Source organism: Odontesthes bonariensis, chromosome 7, assembly GCF_027942865.1.
Source record: "Odontesthes bonariensis isolate fOdoBon6 chromosome 7, fOdoBon6.hap1, whole genome shotgun sequence".
NCBI classification, from domain to species: domain Eukaryota; kingdom Metazoa; phylum Chordata; class Actinopteri; order Atheriniformes; family Atherinopsidae; genus Odontesthes; species Odontesthes bonariensis.
The window spans coordinates 5605826-5625133 of record NC_134512.1 but is presented as its reverse complement, the minus strand read 5'-3'; the positions used below and the strand labels follow the sequence as shown (position 1 = coordinate 5625133).

The window sequence follows — 19308 nt, the reverse complement described above, 5'->3', positions numbered from 1 at the left end:
ATTCCAATATAGAGAAAGACAACATTCTTCGGTGTGGCTGCAGTCCTAGTGACAATGGGGTCAGTCTGGCAGGCAGCATCCCTGGTCCGGGATGTCCGGACGTGAGCACTTGATGTGCTGGCCAGTGAAGAGTGAACCTGATGCAGACAGAGAGCACACATCTCATGGTTCGAAAGCCGAGCATTACACTCGTGATAAACTGACGAGTCACGACAGATTTGAAGTCAAAACTGTGTTCGAATTGACAGATACATAATGGTGTATGTTCGAGGGTAGTCAGCAAACGTTTGCTAAACATCCTTCACCTAGCCACAACACCCGATCGCATATCACACACGAAAGACGCAGAAACGACTCGACGTTAAAAAAAAAAAAAAAAGGTCACCAAACCATAACAAATGCTTTCAAAATATAAAGTCACCAATCTAAAGAAAGGCTTACAAAATATGAATTGTTATCGTCGGGCGTCATTTTCCGTGTAACAGACGTATCTAGCCGCAGAACATAACTAGACTTGCTTACCTAAGTATTCATGCTTTATGTAGTCCCCTACACGTAAGATACTTGGTCAAAAGACAAATGTCTTGTTTTACAACCAATTTTCCAAATCTAACCAGTTTAACAGAGTATTGGTTTTGTAGCGCAGTGTAGGTTTCATGGATAAATACCTCCACAGCTAATGTTGGCTAGTTAGCTGTCACCCATAAAGTGCTAGCGGCTAGCAAATAATTATGACTTACTTGATCGGTGTGGGTAGCTGATGGACCGGCAAGGCTTGGCACTGATCCAGGCTTCAACTTCAGGTGTAGGGAAAAACCTGCCCTGTACTGTCCCAAGTTGTGAAATCATTCCTCTGAAATGTGTCGCGCAAACACTGACGCTCTTTGGAACATGCATGGGCACCCGTCCCTCATAAATGAAATTAGCCATTCCGTTTTCAAAGGGACAGAGGGTGGAAGCGGAAATATATTCTTCTCTTCATCTTCACATCCTGGCACAGTACATTTCGCATGGTAAAGTCGTTTGGAAGCCATTGCTGTATCTTCTGTGACTGTCTTCAGTCGTGGCGAGTCTCGGTCTACTCCACATGAGTTGGGCGGGTAAGATCCAGGTAGTTTACCAGCAGTGGGTGGAGACAGAGGGCGTGGCGGAGAGAGGGGGTGGGAAATTTTGATGAGCTCTATCCTGGCATGACGTCATACCAGGAGCCTTGAGTCAACGAGACACTTGGAGGCGCTCTGTTCAAAACACGGAGGAAATGCTGGACTGCTCAGTGAATACATTTCGCAATTTCTACTCACTGGGGTGACTTAAGGAGGCTAGAGAAACTCATTTTAAGGCTCAAAAACCTCTGAAAGTGAAATTTTCATGCCATGGGACCTTTAAAAAAATCTCATGGCCAGTAGGCCACATACAAATACAAGTTGAAAGAAAATGACAAGGATGAAAAGAAAATGTGTAATGTGTGAAGTGATGGGAGATGCTTTAACCCATTGACGCCGGATGTTGCTTAGCGCAACATTGCCCCTCGCGCCGGTTGTTGCGTAGCGCAACATTGTCCCTAACGCCGGTTGTTGCGTAGCGCAACATTGTTCATTTATCATTATTTTCAAGACGCATGCAGCATGTAATGCACAATAATTGGTTCAAATACACACGAGGTGGGTGTTTTCGATTAGCCTGTTCTGCAATAGTGCGTTTGTAGCTAATTTGACAGCTCGGCTACAATGGCTGCGGTTAACGAGACATACTGTGACAGCGATGGAAGTGATGTGGAGTTGGCGCGGCCACACACCATCCAACTCGAAGTGGAGTCCCGTGTCAAAGCAGGAATATCTTTCATCGGTCTCTGCCTAACTTTTGGAATAATCAAACTACCAACTCGCCGGGATTACTGGAGGCAGAGCAAGTGGCTGTATCAGACAAATGTAGCCCGAGTGATGGCACGAGATCGTTAAGACATGATGTAATTATTTATTCTTGCGCTGCATTCTGACGACTTCTCATTCTTATTTGAGTGGCGTTGCCCTTATGTCAAAAAAAAGAGAGCCCGGTGCGAATTACTGCAGTATGACAACTATGATGTTTTAGAAGTCGCGTCACTGAAGTATACAGTATAACTGCACAATGCAAGATATATTGCAGGTTTTTTTTTATCATTCATTATTATTGCTGATATTATGATTATGATTTAGTTATAGTATAGTAACAGTATAGTAATAGTAGTATAATAAATAGCAGCATTGGGTATTATCCTGAATCATAAAGCAAAACTACATGAACCAAATGTCCAACATTGATAAAAAAAAAAGTAATACAATCCAGCCAGCGAAAATTTTTTAAATTTTTCTTAGGTGTTTTCAATGAATTGTTTTTAGTTAAAAAAACCCTCAGGCATTGGGGACCTTTTCTAAAAACTGGCTTAGGCATTGAGCAGCCTTTTTTGCAGGTGCTTTAGGCGCCAATGGGTTAAAGGGGGAAGGGACATACTTGCCAATACATATTCTTTTGTTCAAAAGAGTTAAGCTCAATGTTTTAAGGTGCTCTTGTACATTCTGCTGTACTGCTGTTACAGCCAAACATTTTGAATAATATAAACAATTTGATTTTCAAACTTTTGACTGATTTCTTTAATAACTACATTACACAATACTTTTACTTTCAGTACTTGAGTAGTAATTTTAAAAATAAACTACTTGCAATACTTTAGTACAAAACATGTTTAATACTTTAGTACTTCCACTTAAGTACGGTGCTTAAAGAGCACTTCTACTTCTACTCAAGTCACTTTTTTGATAGAGTACTTGTACTTCAACTCAAGTCTGAATCACTAGTACTTTATACATGTATGCTTGTGACAGACTAACCTTACAAGCTGACAAAATATGCCTTAGAGTTGCAGTACCTGAACATAACGAACATAACGGGTCTCCATTTACCCAGAGTTTTAGGTCCTGGTTTAACCGCTCCGACTGCCCATTGGTTTGAGGATGGTGGCCCGAGGTCAGACTAACTGTGACGCCCAAGAGTTGGCAGAACGCCTTCCAAAACTGTGCCACGAACTGCGGGCCCCGGTCAGACAGGACATTCCTGGGAAATCCAAAAACTCGACAAACCTGAGACATGAGCACCTCTGCAGTCTCTTTGGCGGAGGGAATTTGTGACAATGGGATGAACCGCACCATCTTGGAGAAGCGGTCTACTACTGTAAGTACAACAGTATTACCCTCAGAGGGTGGTAATCCCGTCACAAAGTCGAGAGAAATGTCAGACCAGGGCCGCTGTGGCACAGGAAAGGGCTGAAGCAGTCCCGCACTGGGGACGCTCTTGCTCTTGTTCTGCTCACAGGTTGTGCAGGCTGCCACATACTCACAGACATCATTCCTCATAGACGGCCACCAAAACCTCTCACGAACCCGAAACAGCGTTCTGCGGAAACCAGGATGACAGGAGATAAGAGAAGAGTGAGCCCAGGAAATCACAGGACCCCAAAGGTCAGGGGTGACGAATAACTTGTTGGGCGGTACCTTAGGAGGAATCTGAATTCCCTGATTAGCTCTCTTGACCCGCTCTTCAATTCCCCAGGTGACACAACATAGGTCTCGGGGATAATGGTCCCAGACTCAATAACGTTGCATTCCCCTTTAAACAGTCTAGACAGGGCATCGGGCTTAATGTTCTTGGAGCCAGGACGATAAGATATGGTGAAATTAAAACGGGAGAAGAAAAGAGCCCACCTGGCCTGTCGAGGGTTCAGTCTTTTTGCGGTCCTGATGTACTCAATGTTCTTGTGGTCGGTCCAGACCAGGAATGGTTGTTCTGCCCCCTCCAACCAATGCCTCCACTCCTCCAATGCCAGCTCGATGGCCAGAAGTTCTTGGTCCCCAACATCATAGTTCCTCTCAGATGACGAAAACCGGCGAGAAAGGAAAGCACATGGGTGGAGCTTGTCGTCCTTCCCAGAACGCTGAGAAAGAACTGCCCCTGCTCCTAAATCAGAGGCATCCACCTCCACGACGAACTGCCGCGTGGGGTCAGGCAAGGTCAACACAGGAGCAGAGACAAAGCTACTCTTAAGCTTCAAAAAGGCGGACTCCGCCTGTGGGGACCAGAGGAATTGCACCTTGGAAAAGGGTTAGAGCATGCAAAGGGGAAGCAATGCGGCTGAAATTGCGGATAAATTTCCTATAGAAGTTAGCAAACCCAAGGAACCGTTGGACCTCTTTTCTGGAAGTGGGTGAGGGCCACTCCTGCACTGCCCGAACCTTCTCAGGATCCATGCCAACCCTCCCCTCAGACACAACAAATCCCAAATAAGAAACAGTGGATACATGAAATTCACATTTCTCAGCCTTGACAAATAGTTGACACCTTAATAACTGTTCTAAAACCTGTCTGACATGTCTCTTGTGAGTCCCTATATCTGGAGAGAAAATCAGAATGTCATCAAGATAGACAAAAACAAACTTGTTCAAATAATCACGAAGAACATCATTAACCAATGACTGAAATACAGCAGGGGCATTAGTGAGTCCAAAAGGCATAACTAAATATTCATAATGTCCGGTGGGAGTGTTAAAAGCAGTCTTCCACTCATCCCCCTCCTTGATGCGAACAAGATGATAGGCGTTACGCAAGTCTAATTTAGTAAATACCTTGGCCCCCTGGAGGAGCTCAAACCCAGAGGCGATGAGAGGAAGAGGGTACCTGTTCTTAACTGTGATGTCGTTAAGGCCACAGTAATCAATGCAGGGCCGCAGAGTCTTGTCCTTCTTCCCCACAAAGAAGAAACCCGCTCCGGCAGGTGATGACGACGGCCGGATGATCCCAGACTTGAGAGCTGCACCGATATAATCCTCCATGGACGTTCAGGTCCCGACAGGGAGTACAAACGACCACGAGGAGGTGTGGTGCCAGGAAGCAATTCTATGGAACAATCATATGGACGGTGAGGAGGAAGAGAAGTAGCTCTTGTCTTGTTGGATACCTGCTTAAGATCCAGGTAGCAGGGAGGCACAGAGGACAGATCCGGAAACTCCTCGTCGACCTCCTCAGGTAAAGAGGGATCTCCCTTCAAGTTGGATTCTGCTGGACCCGAAAAACACTGTGTATTACAGTTGCTAGCCCATGACAGAATCGTGCTGGAGGACCAGTCAATATGAGGGTTATGAAGGGTTAACCAGGGAAATCCTAGGACAAGTGAGTGTTGGGGGGCATCAAAAACGTGAAAAGTAATCCGCTCTGTGTGAGAATCGGGAAAGGTTAGAGTCACTGGAGAGGTGCAGTGAGTTACCATGTACATCACATGCCCATCTAAGGCGGTGGCAGGCACGGGAGAGTCTAGAGGGACAAACGAGAGATTAAGTCTTTTGGCTAAGTTAATGTCCATCAGGCTAGCATCAGCACCAGAGTCAATGAGAGCAGAATGAGGAATAGTTTGAGAATCAGAGGAGAGAGTCACTTGAGAGAATTGTCGGACAGATCTGTTCCTACTGGAAGAGCTACATACCAGCACCGAAGCCTGATGAGTCGACCCACTGCGCCGTATAGGGCAATTCGCCAGGAAATGCCCCAGTTGAGCACAGTAGATGCACCTTCCCTCGTTGCGTCTACGAAGGCGTTCCTCAGGAGAAAGCCGAGTGCGTCCGATCTGCATGGGCTCCGATGTGTCACTGCTGGTGGTGGTCGTAGGTGGGAGAGCCGAAGCAGAAGCATGTCGAGGTGGAGAGCTCCGGGATGAATAGACGGCGGGGTACCGGCCCGGGAGGAAACTCCTGGTCCGGTCACGATCCAACATTCTCTTGTCTATTTTAGCAGCCAGGGAAATTAATGCGTCTAGCTCAGAGGGTAGGTCTAAAGGAGTTAACAAGTCTTTGATGCGGTCAGAAAGACCATTAAAGAAAGCATCCCCCAAAGCGGGCTGATTCCAACCACTGTCGGCTGCTAGCGTTCTAAATTCGACAGCAAAGTCCATAACACTGCGTCTACCTTGAAGCAACGTAACTAGGGCCTTAGCAGCCTCTCGACCGGGAATAACAGTCTGAAATATTTGGAAAAAGGTTTTTTCAAATAATGACAGAGAGTTGCAGATGGCTGAGCGGCGATTCCACTCAGCCGTGGCCCAGTCCTTGGCCCGACCGGACAAAAAGGAAATCACGTAGGCTATCTCGCTGCGATCGGAGGTGAACGCTGCTGCCTTAAACTCAAAATGGAGTTCACATTGAGTAAAAAATGGTCTACAGTCGCCAGACTCACCAGAGAACCTCTCGGGGTTAGATAGCTGCAAGTGAGCCGATGCAGGGGAGGTGCGCGGGCCACCGCGTTCCGGCTGAAGGAGCACGGTGGGTTCCCCTTGATGCTGACCGACCCTCAAGTCGCTTAACTGGGTGGCCAACGTGGCAATCGCCGCCTCTTGGCGTTTGTTGGAGTCAGCTAGCTCCTGCCTTAAGGAGGCCATTTGTTCCTCCTGCATGCGGAGCCACTGGGCTTGGGTCTTTAGCGCCTCCCGGAAAGAATCTGGTGCTGCGGGGTCCATGGTCCTGGTCAGATTGTACTGTCAGGATCAAACAGACAGTGTACCCACAGAGCAGACCAGAGGCAGACGAGGTAGGCGTAAGGGAGTTTATTCCAAGTCGGTACACGTGAAGGCAGTCAGTAAAGGCAAAGGTACAAAATCGCTAGGCAAAAAGGGATATCCAGAGAACAAGCAAAAAGTCGAAATAACCAGGAATGTAATATATCACGAGGGAATAAATCACCGGAAAGCTACCAAAAATACGCAGACAATCTGACGAAGACACACTGGGGAGCAAAGGTATAAATAAACAGGACACAGGTGAAAACAATGGACAATCACACACAGCGGGAGTCAAGAAACCTAAAGTGACGCACAACAGGAAGTGAGGAAAAAATAAAACAGGAAACTGACAAGACTATCAAAATAAACAATGAACAGACAAGACAGACCCTGACACTTAAGCATCTAGGAACACCTAGCCACTTCCTACTATAAAAACTAACTAATCTTTCCATTTTTTCTACAACAGATAATGGAATCTCATACACAGACAGTGGCCACATCAACCTAGGAAACAATCCAAACTGCAGACACCACGGCTTCAATTTTCCTGGAAGCTCTGATTTATCTATTCTATCTAGTCCCTCAGCAACATCTTTCCGAAACTGCACTGCCTGCTCTCCATCATTCATGTCTGCCTGGTACCACCTGCCTAAACTCTTTACTGCCTTTTCCCTAATTATTGGAATGTTTTCTTCATCTAATACAAACTTTTGATCACTCAATTTCCCTCTACTTATTGAGATTTTACTTCTAGACTTAGTAGGTTTGATTTTCATACCAGCCCACTTTAGATTTTTATTAAGTCTCTCAAGTATTCTCTTCATACATGGCACTGTTGTAGTCACCAACGTCATATCATCCATGTATGCCCTAATTGGTGTAAGGCGCATGCCATCCTGACGTCTCTCTCCACCTACAACCCACTTGGAAGCTCTAATAATTATCTCCATTGCTATTGTAGATGCTAATGGAGAAATCGTACACCCTGCCATAATGCCTTAGGCACAGTCTAATATCCTGAAAATATGCTCTTACTAAGTTAACAACTATTACGGGCACTCTAAAATACTCAAATGCTTTCCAAATAAGGCTATGTGGCACTGAACCAAATAAATTTGCTAGATCCAGAAATATAACATGCAAGTCTTTTATCTCAATCTTGGCTGTCTGAATCCGATGCCAAATCATGCTAGTGTGCTCTAAACACCCTGCGAAACCTGGTATTCCTGCCTTCTGCACAGTAGTATCTATTAAGCTATTATTTTCTAAATAACTAGCTAATCTCTGTGCAACTAAACTAAAGAAAATCTTCCCCTCTACATTTAGGAGAGAGATCATCCGGAACCGACTCAGGTCCGAGGACTCTTTGTCCTTTGGAATAAGAACGCCTCCTGCCCTACACCATGCTCTAGGAATAACCTGTTTCTCCCATTCTATTCTAAGTTGCGTCCACAAAAACCTTAGGACATCAGGTGCACTTTTATAAACCCGGTAGGGGAGTCTATTTGGCCCTGGGGCCGACAAAGCCTTTGCACGCCTGACTACCTCCTCAACCTCTTTTCACCTAGGTGGTCTAACATCCATCTTATGAGCGATTTCTCCTAATGGTGGCATGTCAGGTGGAAGGCCTACTCTACGCTGCTCAAGATCTGAATATGTATTTCTTAGATACTCTTCCACCTCTGAATTTTTTGCCTTAATCTGCCCTCCCTTTTCCTGGTTAAACAATCCTTTAACAAACTTGAACGGGTCCCTGTAAAACGCAGTCCCTACATATTCGTTCTTCTTTCTCTTTTTCCTATTCAGCCCTTCTGCTTCTCGATTCTACCTGCAAAACATTAATTCCCTCCCTCTCTTCTTCTGTAGCTCTTTTCTTAAATTTCTTCTTTCCTTAACCAATTTCTCCATCTCTTTTTGCTGTCTAGACTTGACTAAATGTACTCTTTCAACTCTCTTTCTATTTTGCACCCCAAATCTTTCTACACCATAGGAGTAAATTATATCTCCCTTCTCTAGCCAATCGCTCGCATTTCCTTCTAACCTACCTAATATTATCGAAAAATCTTGACTGCCTCCCATTCTTTATTGCTATTTGCCCTAGGCCACTTAACTCTAGCATTCTGCTCTCTATATCTGGCCTATTCACCTCAGTATCAGCTGCATCCCTTCTTAGAACCTCCTCCTCCACCTCCGTAGCTGTGTTATTGATATCCTTCGGAATGGGGTTTTCTACCTGCCGCTGGACTTCATCCGACTTACTTGATTGACTTCTTAAAAAGTACTGATCGATACGGCCACACTGCCCTTATTTTACCACACATGTCCTTCTTCCCTGATGCATTTTAAGGCCTCTAACTGATGTTACTTTCTGCTAGCCACATGGACAAACCTGGAGCATATTTCCTTCTAGCCTACCACTTTTATTTACGCTCTCTCTAATCTGAGAACTATTCTGGCCAGTTCAAGCTCAAGAGAATAGGTCCGTCCCGCTATCCTTTACTGAGTCTCCACCTCGTTGTCATGTTCATTTCAGTGTCAGTTACCATGTAGTCTGCCTGTGAGTCATCTTCTGCCCCTGCTTTTGCTGACTCTAGGGGTATTCTCTTTAATCTACTTGTAGCTTATGCTGGTTGTAACAAAGCTGCTAGGCCTCGCTACCGCTACCATGGATTGCTAGCCCATGGCAGCACCTTTGGGGTCTTTGCCTCCTGTCAGCTGTGTTTCCAATCTGTCTTGGTCTTTCCCTTGTTGTCAGCTGCCCTATTCACAACAGTCACTAGCTAGGCTAGATTTGGGTTTAAGGTAAACACAAGAAACTTGTGCTAAAGAAAAAAAAAAAAAAAGGACCAGACTCATTGAATAATTAACTATACTCCCTATATAGATCGGTGAGCAGTGCTGACCAACATGTCATTGGGGTCATCAGGTGGGAACCTCCTTTCATCAGTGTTTCTGAGAATGGAACCCAGTGGGAGAAGATACAAAGAAAATAAAAGAGGGCCCAGCACTGAACCCTGTGGAACCCCACATGGGAGAGGAGCAGCGGAAGATACGGAGTCACCAAGGTTGACACAGAATGTCCGATGCGACAGGTAGGACCGAACCATTCCAGCGCCGAGCCCAATACAACCATGTTAGAGTCAGGCTACCCACAATGCAATGCTTTAAAAGGGGAAAGCCTTGCTGGTAATTTTTAATTATAAGAAGCATTATCTAATTTAGGTCAAATCATTACTACAGTAGTTAAATGGGTATTTGCTGTACACCAATGCTATGCTGGCAAATTTTGAGTGATGGTCTCTCAGCTGCAACACGTAAGCAGATAAGGGTCATCTGTTTACAGAAAGCCATTCCAGATGACAATATCTTAATACCAAGGCACTATACAGTGCCTTGCGAAAGTATTCGGCCCCCTTGAACTTTTCAACCTTTTGCCACATTTCAGTCTTCAAACATCCATCCATTATCTATACCGCTGAATCCGTCAGTCGGGTCGCGGGGGGCTGGAGCCTATCCCAGCAGTCAATGGGCGAGAGGCAGGGTACACCCTGGACAGGCCGCCAGTCCATCGCAGGGCCACATAGAGACAAACGAGACAAACAACCATGCACGCTCACTCCTAAGGACAATTTAGAGATGCCAATTAACCTAACATGCATGATTTTTTTTTTGGACAGTGGGAGGAAGCCAGAGTACCCAGAGAGAACACACGCATACACGGGGAGAACATGCAAACTCCACACAGAAAGGCCCCAGCTGGGTGTTGAACCTGGAACCTTCTTGCTGTGAGGCGACAGTGCTAACCACCAGCCCCACGTCTTCAAACATAAAGATATAAAATTTGAATTTTTTGTGAAGAATCAACAACAAGTGGGACACAATCGTGAAGTGGAATTAAATTTATTGGATGTGTCAAACTTTTTTAACAAATAAAAAAAGTGGGGCGTGCAATATTATTCAGCCCCTTTACTTTCAGTGCCGCAAACTCACTCCAGAAGTTCAGTGAGGATCACTGAATTATCTAATGTTGTCCCAAATGACTGATGATGATAAATAGAATCCACCTGTGTGTAATCAAGTCTCCGTATAAATGCTCCTGCTCTGTGATAGTCTCAGGGTTCTGTTCAAAGCGCAGAGAGCATCATGAAGATCCAAGGAACACACCAGGCAGGTCCGAGATACTGTTGTGGAGAAGATTAAAGCTGGATTTGTATACAAAAAGATTTCCCAAGCTTCAAACATCCCAAGGAGCACTGTGCAAGCAATCATATTGAAATGGAAGGAGTATCAGACCATTGCAAATCTACCAAGACCCGGCCGTCCCTCTAAACTTTCATCTCTAACAAGGAGAAGACTGATCAGAGATGCAGCCAAGAGGCCCATGATCACTCTGGATGAACTGCAGTGATCTACAGCTGAGGTGGGAGAGTCTGTCAATAGGACAACAATCAGTCGTTCACTGCACAAATCTGGCCTTTATGGAAGAGTAGCAAGAAGAAAGCCATTTCTCAAAGATATCCATAAAAAGTCTCATTTAAAATTTGCCACAAGCCACCTGGGAGACACACCAAACATGTGGAAGAAGGTGCTCTGGTCAAATGAAACCAAAATCGAACTGTTTGGCCACAATGCAAAACGATATGTTTGGCGTAAAAGCAACACAGCTCATCACCCTGAACACATCATCCCCACTGTCAAACATGGTGGTGGCAGCATCATGGTTTGGGCCTGCTTTTCGTCAGCAGAGACGGGGAAGATGGTCAAAATTGATGGGAAGATGGATGGGTTCAAATACAGGACCATTCTGGAAGAAAACCTGTTGGAGTCTGCAAGAGACCTGAGACTGGGATGGAGATTTATCTTCCAACAAGACAATGATCCTAAACATGAAGCCAAATCTACAATGGAATGTTTTACAAATAAACGTATCCAGGTGTTGGAATGGCCAAGTCAAAGTCCAGACCTGAATCCAATCAAGAATCTGTGGAAAGAGCTGAAGACTGCTGTTCACAAACACTCTCCATCCAACCTCACTGAGCTCGAGCTGTTTTGCAAGGAAGAATGGGCAAGAAATTCAGTCTCTCGATGTGCAAAACTGATAGACATACCCCAAACGACTTGCAGCTGTAACTGCAGCAAAAGGCGGCAAATATTGCACGCCCCACATTTCAGTTTTTTATTTGTTAAAAAAGTTTGACACATCCAATAAATTTCATTCCACTTGTCCCATTTGTTGTTGATTCTTCACAAAAATGTTTAATTTAATATCTTTATGTTTGAAGCCTGAAATGTGGCAAAAGGTTGAAAATTTCAAGGGGGCCAAATACTTTCGCAAGGCACTGTACAAGGCAAAAATCTGCTAAACTGAGGAATGTAAAATTCAAAGCATATTTTGTTAACACTTTGTACTGATTACATAATTTCAATTTTATATAAGGATATAAAACAGGATATAAAACAGCTGAAATAAGACCCGGAGTGAAATTGTGTCTCTAAACATTTCACTGGTGCAACAGTGTGCCATCGGGGATATTAGGTTATCTGGCCTTAAGGACAATCAACATTTAAAGATTTTTCAGTTTCAAGTTAGTTTCAGAACAGAAGCAAGGACTTTGACATCTACTGGGATTTCATATTTAAGGTTAGATGAGAAACTCTGCTATCTGAGCTAGATTCTTGTTGATCTGGTCCAAATGTATTCACATGATAGTCTCTAAAGCCCTATTCGGACGGGACTAGTTCAATGGGGGGACGTATGGTAATGTTGGTTAACCAGACGACGCCAGGGAGAAGAAATGACCAATTCGGACGAGACAAGAAATCCCTGTAATATTCCTCTAACATGGGAGGAGTTGTTGGTTACGCACAACCGTCACATCCTGGATGCTATGCACGTCTTCATTTCACTTCCGTACATGCGTGCTTGCAAGCAGCGCTTCATCCAGAACCTCCATGTTTGCAAACAGACACACCTAATTGTTTCTCTCTTTAAAAGGATGTGACGACATATTCCGTACTTATTACCGAAGGTCGCAATCGCACGGGATTAGTATTACCTATGGTAGATACTCCGAACCATTTCACAGGAGGTAGAATTCTCGGCAAAGTTTACCGACATACTCCGCTATCTTTACTGACATGGCGCGTTCGGACGGGACTAGATTTCCCGGTTATTATTACTTTACCCCAGGTCCCCCCATTGAACTAGTCCCGTCCGAATAGGGCTTTACTATCTCACTCAAGAACAAAGAATGGTTGAAAGCATTCTAGTGTATTTGAATACAGAACAATACTTGAACCAGTGTTGTGTAATGGAAATGCAGTGGATTAATTGTAGGTATCAGTAAACACCTGAACACCTGCAAGCTCTGCATCACTACCCTGATAAATTAACAGCCGCAATGCAGATCCATCCACTACAGCTCAGCACAGTTAATTTATCCAGAAAGAGTGGAGGCCATTTTGTAATGGCTTCATTCATCAAAGACTACATCCAGAAGGAGGGTCGCTGCTTCGTCCCAAGAGGACGACACAATCGGATGGGAAATAGACAGGAATGTAGAAAGTAAGAAAAAAGCAAAGAACCAAAAAAGAAAGAAACAAGAGTATTGAAATCCTAACAGGAAGTGGCCACAGAAACCATTTTTGCTTATTTTGTTTGTTTCATCGCACAGGGTAGGGAAGCACCTTCTTTCATCCCTTTTCACAATTACTTTCTCCTCTCTTTGCTAACTCTTCATCCATCTTTTAATCAACCTGTCTTTGTCTTTACTTTCACATGACTTCTTTTTTATTTTGCTCTGCTAACTGTGAATAGCCTATAAATTAAAAAAAAGTTCCTTATTTGCTTTTATCATTTCCAATTTTGTTCCATCATATTACGTTTGACTAATTCCTCATCACCCATATTTGTTTCCCCATAGTTTTGTCTTCATGTCTGAGGTCAGTTTAGGATTTAACATATCCCAAGGAATCACTCTAAACACCTGAACATTTAGATAGAATAGACAGAATATCATAATTTATCATTTAAAGTTAAAACAATGATCTAATAACTAATATTATGAGTGATATTATATTAACTTGTAAAAAAAAAGCAGTTAACTGGAATTAATACATTTCTAAGTATACCTGTAAAGTTTCACATGCGTTTACCTCTCACTTGTAATTTTTGTTGGATCATTTTCCCTTAAGAAATTAGATGCTTAAATATATACATTTTATCTTTATTTAAATGAAAACCCGGATTTTGATCATGTTTATGTAGTAATAATGATTTACAGCAGCAAAAATAACTAAAGAAAAGGTAAGCGGGCAACGTAGATACAAATTGATATAATATTCAACATGCAGCATCAGTGTAAAGGTTACTGAGAGCAACACGGAGCTACGAGTTTGTTAATATGTATGACATTATGAGCAAGCTTTAATAATATCTGAAAAGCTGGTTTTAAGGTTATGTAAAGAAAAAAATTCCTGTGCCTGCCAACAAAGAAATCTCTTAATCTCTTAGTATTCAGCTCTATTTCATTTTGTACATTAAATTATGTTTTAGAGTTAATTGTAAAAGGTTAAATTTGCTCATTTACTAATAATCTCCGGTCACTTACCCAGTTTTTCCAAAACATATTTTCACGTCATCATCACAGATTATCAGGTGTAGGCTGATGATGAACAAAAGTACACAAAAGTAAAACATAAAAAATGTATCTACTTAAAATTAACAATACAGTAATGGACAAAGAAAAAAAGCTATGCAAATACTTTCTGAAGTGAAAAATCATATACAAGTCAGCTGAATCATATCCAATCACAATGAGGACTGCGCCCAATTTTCTGCTTCAGTAAGTCTTTCAAGTAGCATGGCAAAATAATAGTGAATACATTGGATGTAGTTGAATAATAAAAAAAATTATACCTATCAAGAAAGTAAATATACAGCTTCTAAGACCTTGCAGCCCTTTTTTTAAAATTTTTTTAAATTGTTGTATTTTATTGCTTTCGCTGTTCTTTTATTGTTTTTATTTGTTTTTACTTATTCTTCTCTTTATTTATTACCTGTTTTAAAGCACTTTGGTACATCGTAAGGATTGTCTGTAAAGGGCTGTATAAATAAAATACATTTACATTTACATTTACAACAGCCTTCACTTTTTTAACAACTTTATTAACTTAATTAACTTTATTGTTAATATCTAACTAACAGCAGACACTCCTGTGTATCACTGAGAATCCAAGCAGGTTTACTTTGAGCTTTTCAGAGATATTCAGTGAATAAAAACAGGAAGCTGCTGACGAGTCTCTGAGCACAGAAAACAGGTCGCAGTGCTCTCACATTGAGTCTACTGCCGAAAATATCCTCCCAAGGCTGCAGAGCATGTTCAAACCAGCTCTAATCACTGACAGCACAAATTTTAACCTGTTCAGCTCCAACAACAAAAACTTCAACTGCAGCACCTTGAGTATCACTTGAACAGAAATAGTTTATTTTAGTAGCTCCATCAGTGTAAACCCTGAACAGGGTTTATGCTGTAATTTTTAGTCCCTGACACTGTAAAGAACTGTCATGATTTGGGATATCTTCTGTCACGATATCTTTTAATTTATCTGGACTGTTGCTTGTTTTTAAATTCATTTAAATTATTTTATTTGTTTCTCTTTATATTCTTTTATGTATTTTTAATGCTTCTTCCACTCCCTGCTGCAATGCTTTTATTTTATGCAAAGCACTTTGAATTGTTTTGTACATGAAATGTGCTAAACAAATAAATTTGATTTGATTTGATGATTTACTTAAATGAGAAAAGGAAAAATAGATGAGATAATGTTTTTGTTCTTTACAAATAGTCATATATTTGTGAGATACTATGAAAATATGCCTTAGCAAGCTTGAGTTTGAGTAAGTTTTTTAACATTTAGAGTATCATGAATATCAAAATTGCTGTATCTTAGGATGAGCAGTGTATGACCAGGCTTCAGATTGACCTCCTTGTCAACACTCAATGTGAGTCATGCAGGGATAAACAACTTTTTGTACCCATGCTATATCATACTATAGAAGCATGAATATTATCTTCTCTCAGTCTGAGGACATATGCTGTGGATGGGTTACTGCTGATTTCAGTACACGACAAGTTAAGAAGACAGGATGAAACACAAATAACCTCTTTCTGTATTCCTAATACAGTACAACTATGTACTGTATAGTACATCAAAATTGCCCTGTTAAATGTCAGTGTTGTAGCAGCTTTTCACACAATTTACAAAAAGCCACTTTTTTTACTTAAGTACACAGCTAAGTATATACAATAATAAATCAATTTGTGTACTAGTTAGTGGTTATATAGAGTTTATATTTATAAGACTAGTTTTTTTTTCGTCGAGAGAACCTGTTACATTCCCGATACAGTTGGATTGAGTGGAGTTGAATAGGTATTTGCAGCCCTTAAATACGGGCTTTTTTCAACAAAGAGCCATGTATGCTTGGGACTGGGGTTATGGAGACCAAGCAGACCAACTTAAATATTGTGACCAGAGCCAGTGTAGTGTTTAGTCTGTTTCATTTGATAGGGAGAAACAGAAAAATGAGTTGCAACATGGATATGAGGTCAAAGCAGTAGTGGGCTCAATGCTTCTCTTATTATCATTCGGTGTAATGTTTTACTGCCAGTCACATCTGTGAGTGTGGCATTCCCAATCATGTTTACAGCTGAAAGTTTAAGCAGTGTCTGCAGCTATCTTTATCAACATGATTGGATTTGCATTCATAAATGTTATTCATTCATTTTTGATGAGCTATAATTTGTTTTGAAATAGTAAATGTCTCGGGCTGCACAGTGGTGGTTAGCCCCGTTGCCTCACAGCAAGAGAGTTCCAGGTTCAACTCCTGGCTGGGGCCTTTCTGTGTGGAGTTTGCATGTTCTTCCCGTGTATGCGTGCGTTCTCTCTGGGTACTCCGACTTCCTCCCACCGTCCAAAAACATGCATGTTAAGTTAATTGGTTTCTCTAAAATTGTTCTTAGAAGTGTGTGTGGTTGTGTGTCTTGTTTGTCTCTGTGTGGCCCTGTGATGGACTGGCGACCTGTCCAGGGTGTACCCTGCCTCTCGGGATAGGTTCCAGCCCCCCCCGCGACCCGACCGACGGATTAAGCGGGTATAGAAAATGGATGGATGGATAGTAAATGTCTCACTTTCAACATTTGATGTTTTTATGCTCCATTGTGAAAAATAATGATTTCATTTAGTTTTTATTTACATTTTACACAGTGACACCAACACTTTTGGATTTGTGGTTGTGGCAAAAGAAATCCACAGAGGCCGTAGAGTAGAGTTTTTGTTTAGTTTCTCTGCAGATTTGGCAGCTGGTTGTCTGTTTTTTGGTTTTACTTGTATATTTGTTTTTGTTGCCTTCTTGTATCTGTTGTGTCTTTTTCTCCTTTCTGGTCTCTTCACTCTCCCCCTTTCTTTGTTCCCCTTGTCAGGTTCAGCATTAATACATCATTTTATACGATTAAACGATTAAAAGAAACAAAACTTAAGCATCCAGTGGAGCTTTATATCCATGAAGCTCCCTTCCCTTAAAGCAAACATGTTTGGCACAACACGGCATTCAGACCATCGCTCTGCTTACCATGATGCTGGACAGGACAGGGTATTAAAAAAAAACAGAGAAAAGAAACAATCTTAGCACCAAAGAGCCTGCACCTTTTCTGTTGACAGATTTTTCTGCTGAATTGGTGAATTGCAAGAAGTCAACACTGATGTAAGGAAAAACCTAATATCTGAGAATATTCTGAGACAACATATACAAAAAATTCTTTATAAATGAAGAACGCGGCAGGGGTTACTGAAGAGGATCTTTAACTCAGCAAAACAACAGCTCTGTTCAACGGGACAGCCTGTAAATCCCTGCAGAGCATAATGATTCCTGCAGCTGTTGTCATCGTTCCAAGATGGCACAAACAATAAAAGAATGAGGAGACAGACGGTGATAAAATATAAAGCAACACAGGGATGTTCCCATCTGGGATGTGACTTTCTGAACTTCACACACAGATAAAGAGATGTGGCGACTTTAGAGGGAATCCGCAGGGAACTGTTTCTTTCTTTCATAAACCATAATTATTAGCCTGTGAGCTGAACTGCAATCTCAGTAAAGGATGTAAAGGAGTAAATGCATTATATGTGACATTTTCACAATCCCTAAAAGCAACCTAATTTAATCATTAGTTTAGCTATCTTTAATTATACAAACACAAGAATCAGAGACTGCACACTGAATGCTTGTTAATGGAAAAATATAATGACACAGACAAGAAGTTATATTGCAAAAAACCTGCAGATTTAAGTGACAACAAGCTGGAATAAGAACAATACTGGAAAATGGTGGAAGCATTGATTCAACACTACAGACACCATGCAAAACTCACTGTTTTTCTTCCCTGCCTCAATGATAACTAATTGTTAATATAGAATAGAATTTATTGTCATTGCACATCAGGGTACTACAAAATTGTGGGTGCTCCATATAAACTTGTGCACTGAATAAAAAAATAAATAAAAAGAGTGAAGTACAAAAGAATTATGCAGGTGTGTATACATATGTACACATACTATGCGCGTAAAAAACACATATGCACATAAATACAGTATACATACATATATACAGTCTCCGGGGGAATGTTGTGAGTCTGTGTGAAAGTGCTTGTAATTTCCATATTGCACACAACAAAAACAAAAAAGCAAAAAACACACAAACTAGTGCACATAAAAACTGGAGCCTCGAGGTGTTGCACCCACAAGTGCCACCACATGTGCTATTACACATTTCTGAAATTTAATGATCATAAATCTCAGATAATCTTATCAAATTCTAACTACTTCACAAAGAGAGTGCAGTAACCACACCAACCTCCTTCTCAAGTTGCAAGGTGCATTTGTTGGTCAGTTAGGCTTCTGAATATATCCACTATTCAGATGCAGCCTTCAGAAGAAGGGAGTGTCTTACCATCTACGCAGGCGGGCTTGGCTCGTGTCGTCCCGGCGATCTGTCCCTTCCTGCAGGCGCAGCGGGCCGTCTGCCGGGCAATGGTCCTCCTGGGCTGGCTGCTGTCTCGGTCCAGAGTTACAATCTCACAGGTCCCTGCCACCAGCTGACCTAAAGAAGGGAACAGAGTAAATCATATAAATACCAAACATTTTCACACTCTTAATGCCGATGATGTGTTTTATATTTACTCACATTTATACATTTACTTTCTAAGACCATTAGGATCACATCAAAGTCTCCAACAGTTTTTACTAAGCATTGCTATTACTCATGGCTGCGTGTTGTGTGGTGGTTAGTGCTGTCACCTCTCAGAAAAGGAGGCTTTCATTGTTGAGTTTGCATGTTCTGTCACTGCATGTGCTTCCTCCCACCCTCCAAAAACATGCATGTTTAGTTAATTGGTGATTCTAAATGGACCCTCGGAGTGAGTGTGAGCCTGCATGGTTGTTTGTCTTGTTTGTCTCTGTGTGGCCCTGTGATGGACTGCCAACCCGTCCAACTGAAATGGGCTCCAGCCCCCCCTGTGACCCTCAATTGAATTAAACGGGTATAGCAAATGGGTGAATGGGTGAATTGATGGATGGAAAGTAACCCTAGTTGTGAGTGTGAGAGTGCATGTTTTGTCTCTGTGTTGGCCCTATGATGGACTGACGATGTGGCCAGGGTGTACTCTGCCACT

General features: G+C 42.1%; 1 protein-coding gene across 3 annotated transcripts in view; it reads right to left on the bottom strand.

Moving 5' to 3' along the window:
• LOC142383662 (chemokine-like protein TAFA-5) overlaps positions 1-19308 on the bottom strand; it is a 114727-nt gene that overhangs the window by 53050 nt on the left and 42369 nt on the right. For all 3 annotated transcript variants that reach the window (XM_075469298.1, XM_075469296.1, XM_075469297.1), the window contains exon 2: positions 18588-18737. In XM_075469298.1, the coding sequence (XP_075325413.1) occupies positions 18588-18737 (150 nt within the window). The remainder of the gene's footprint in view (positions 1-18587; positions 18738-19308) is intronic.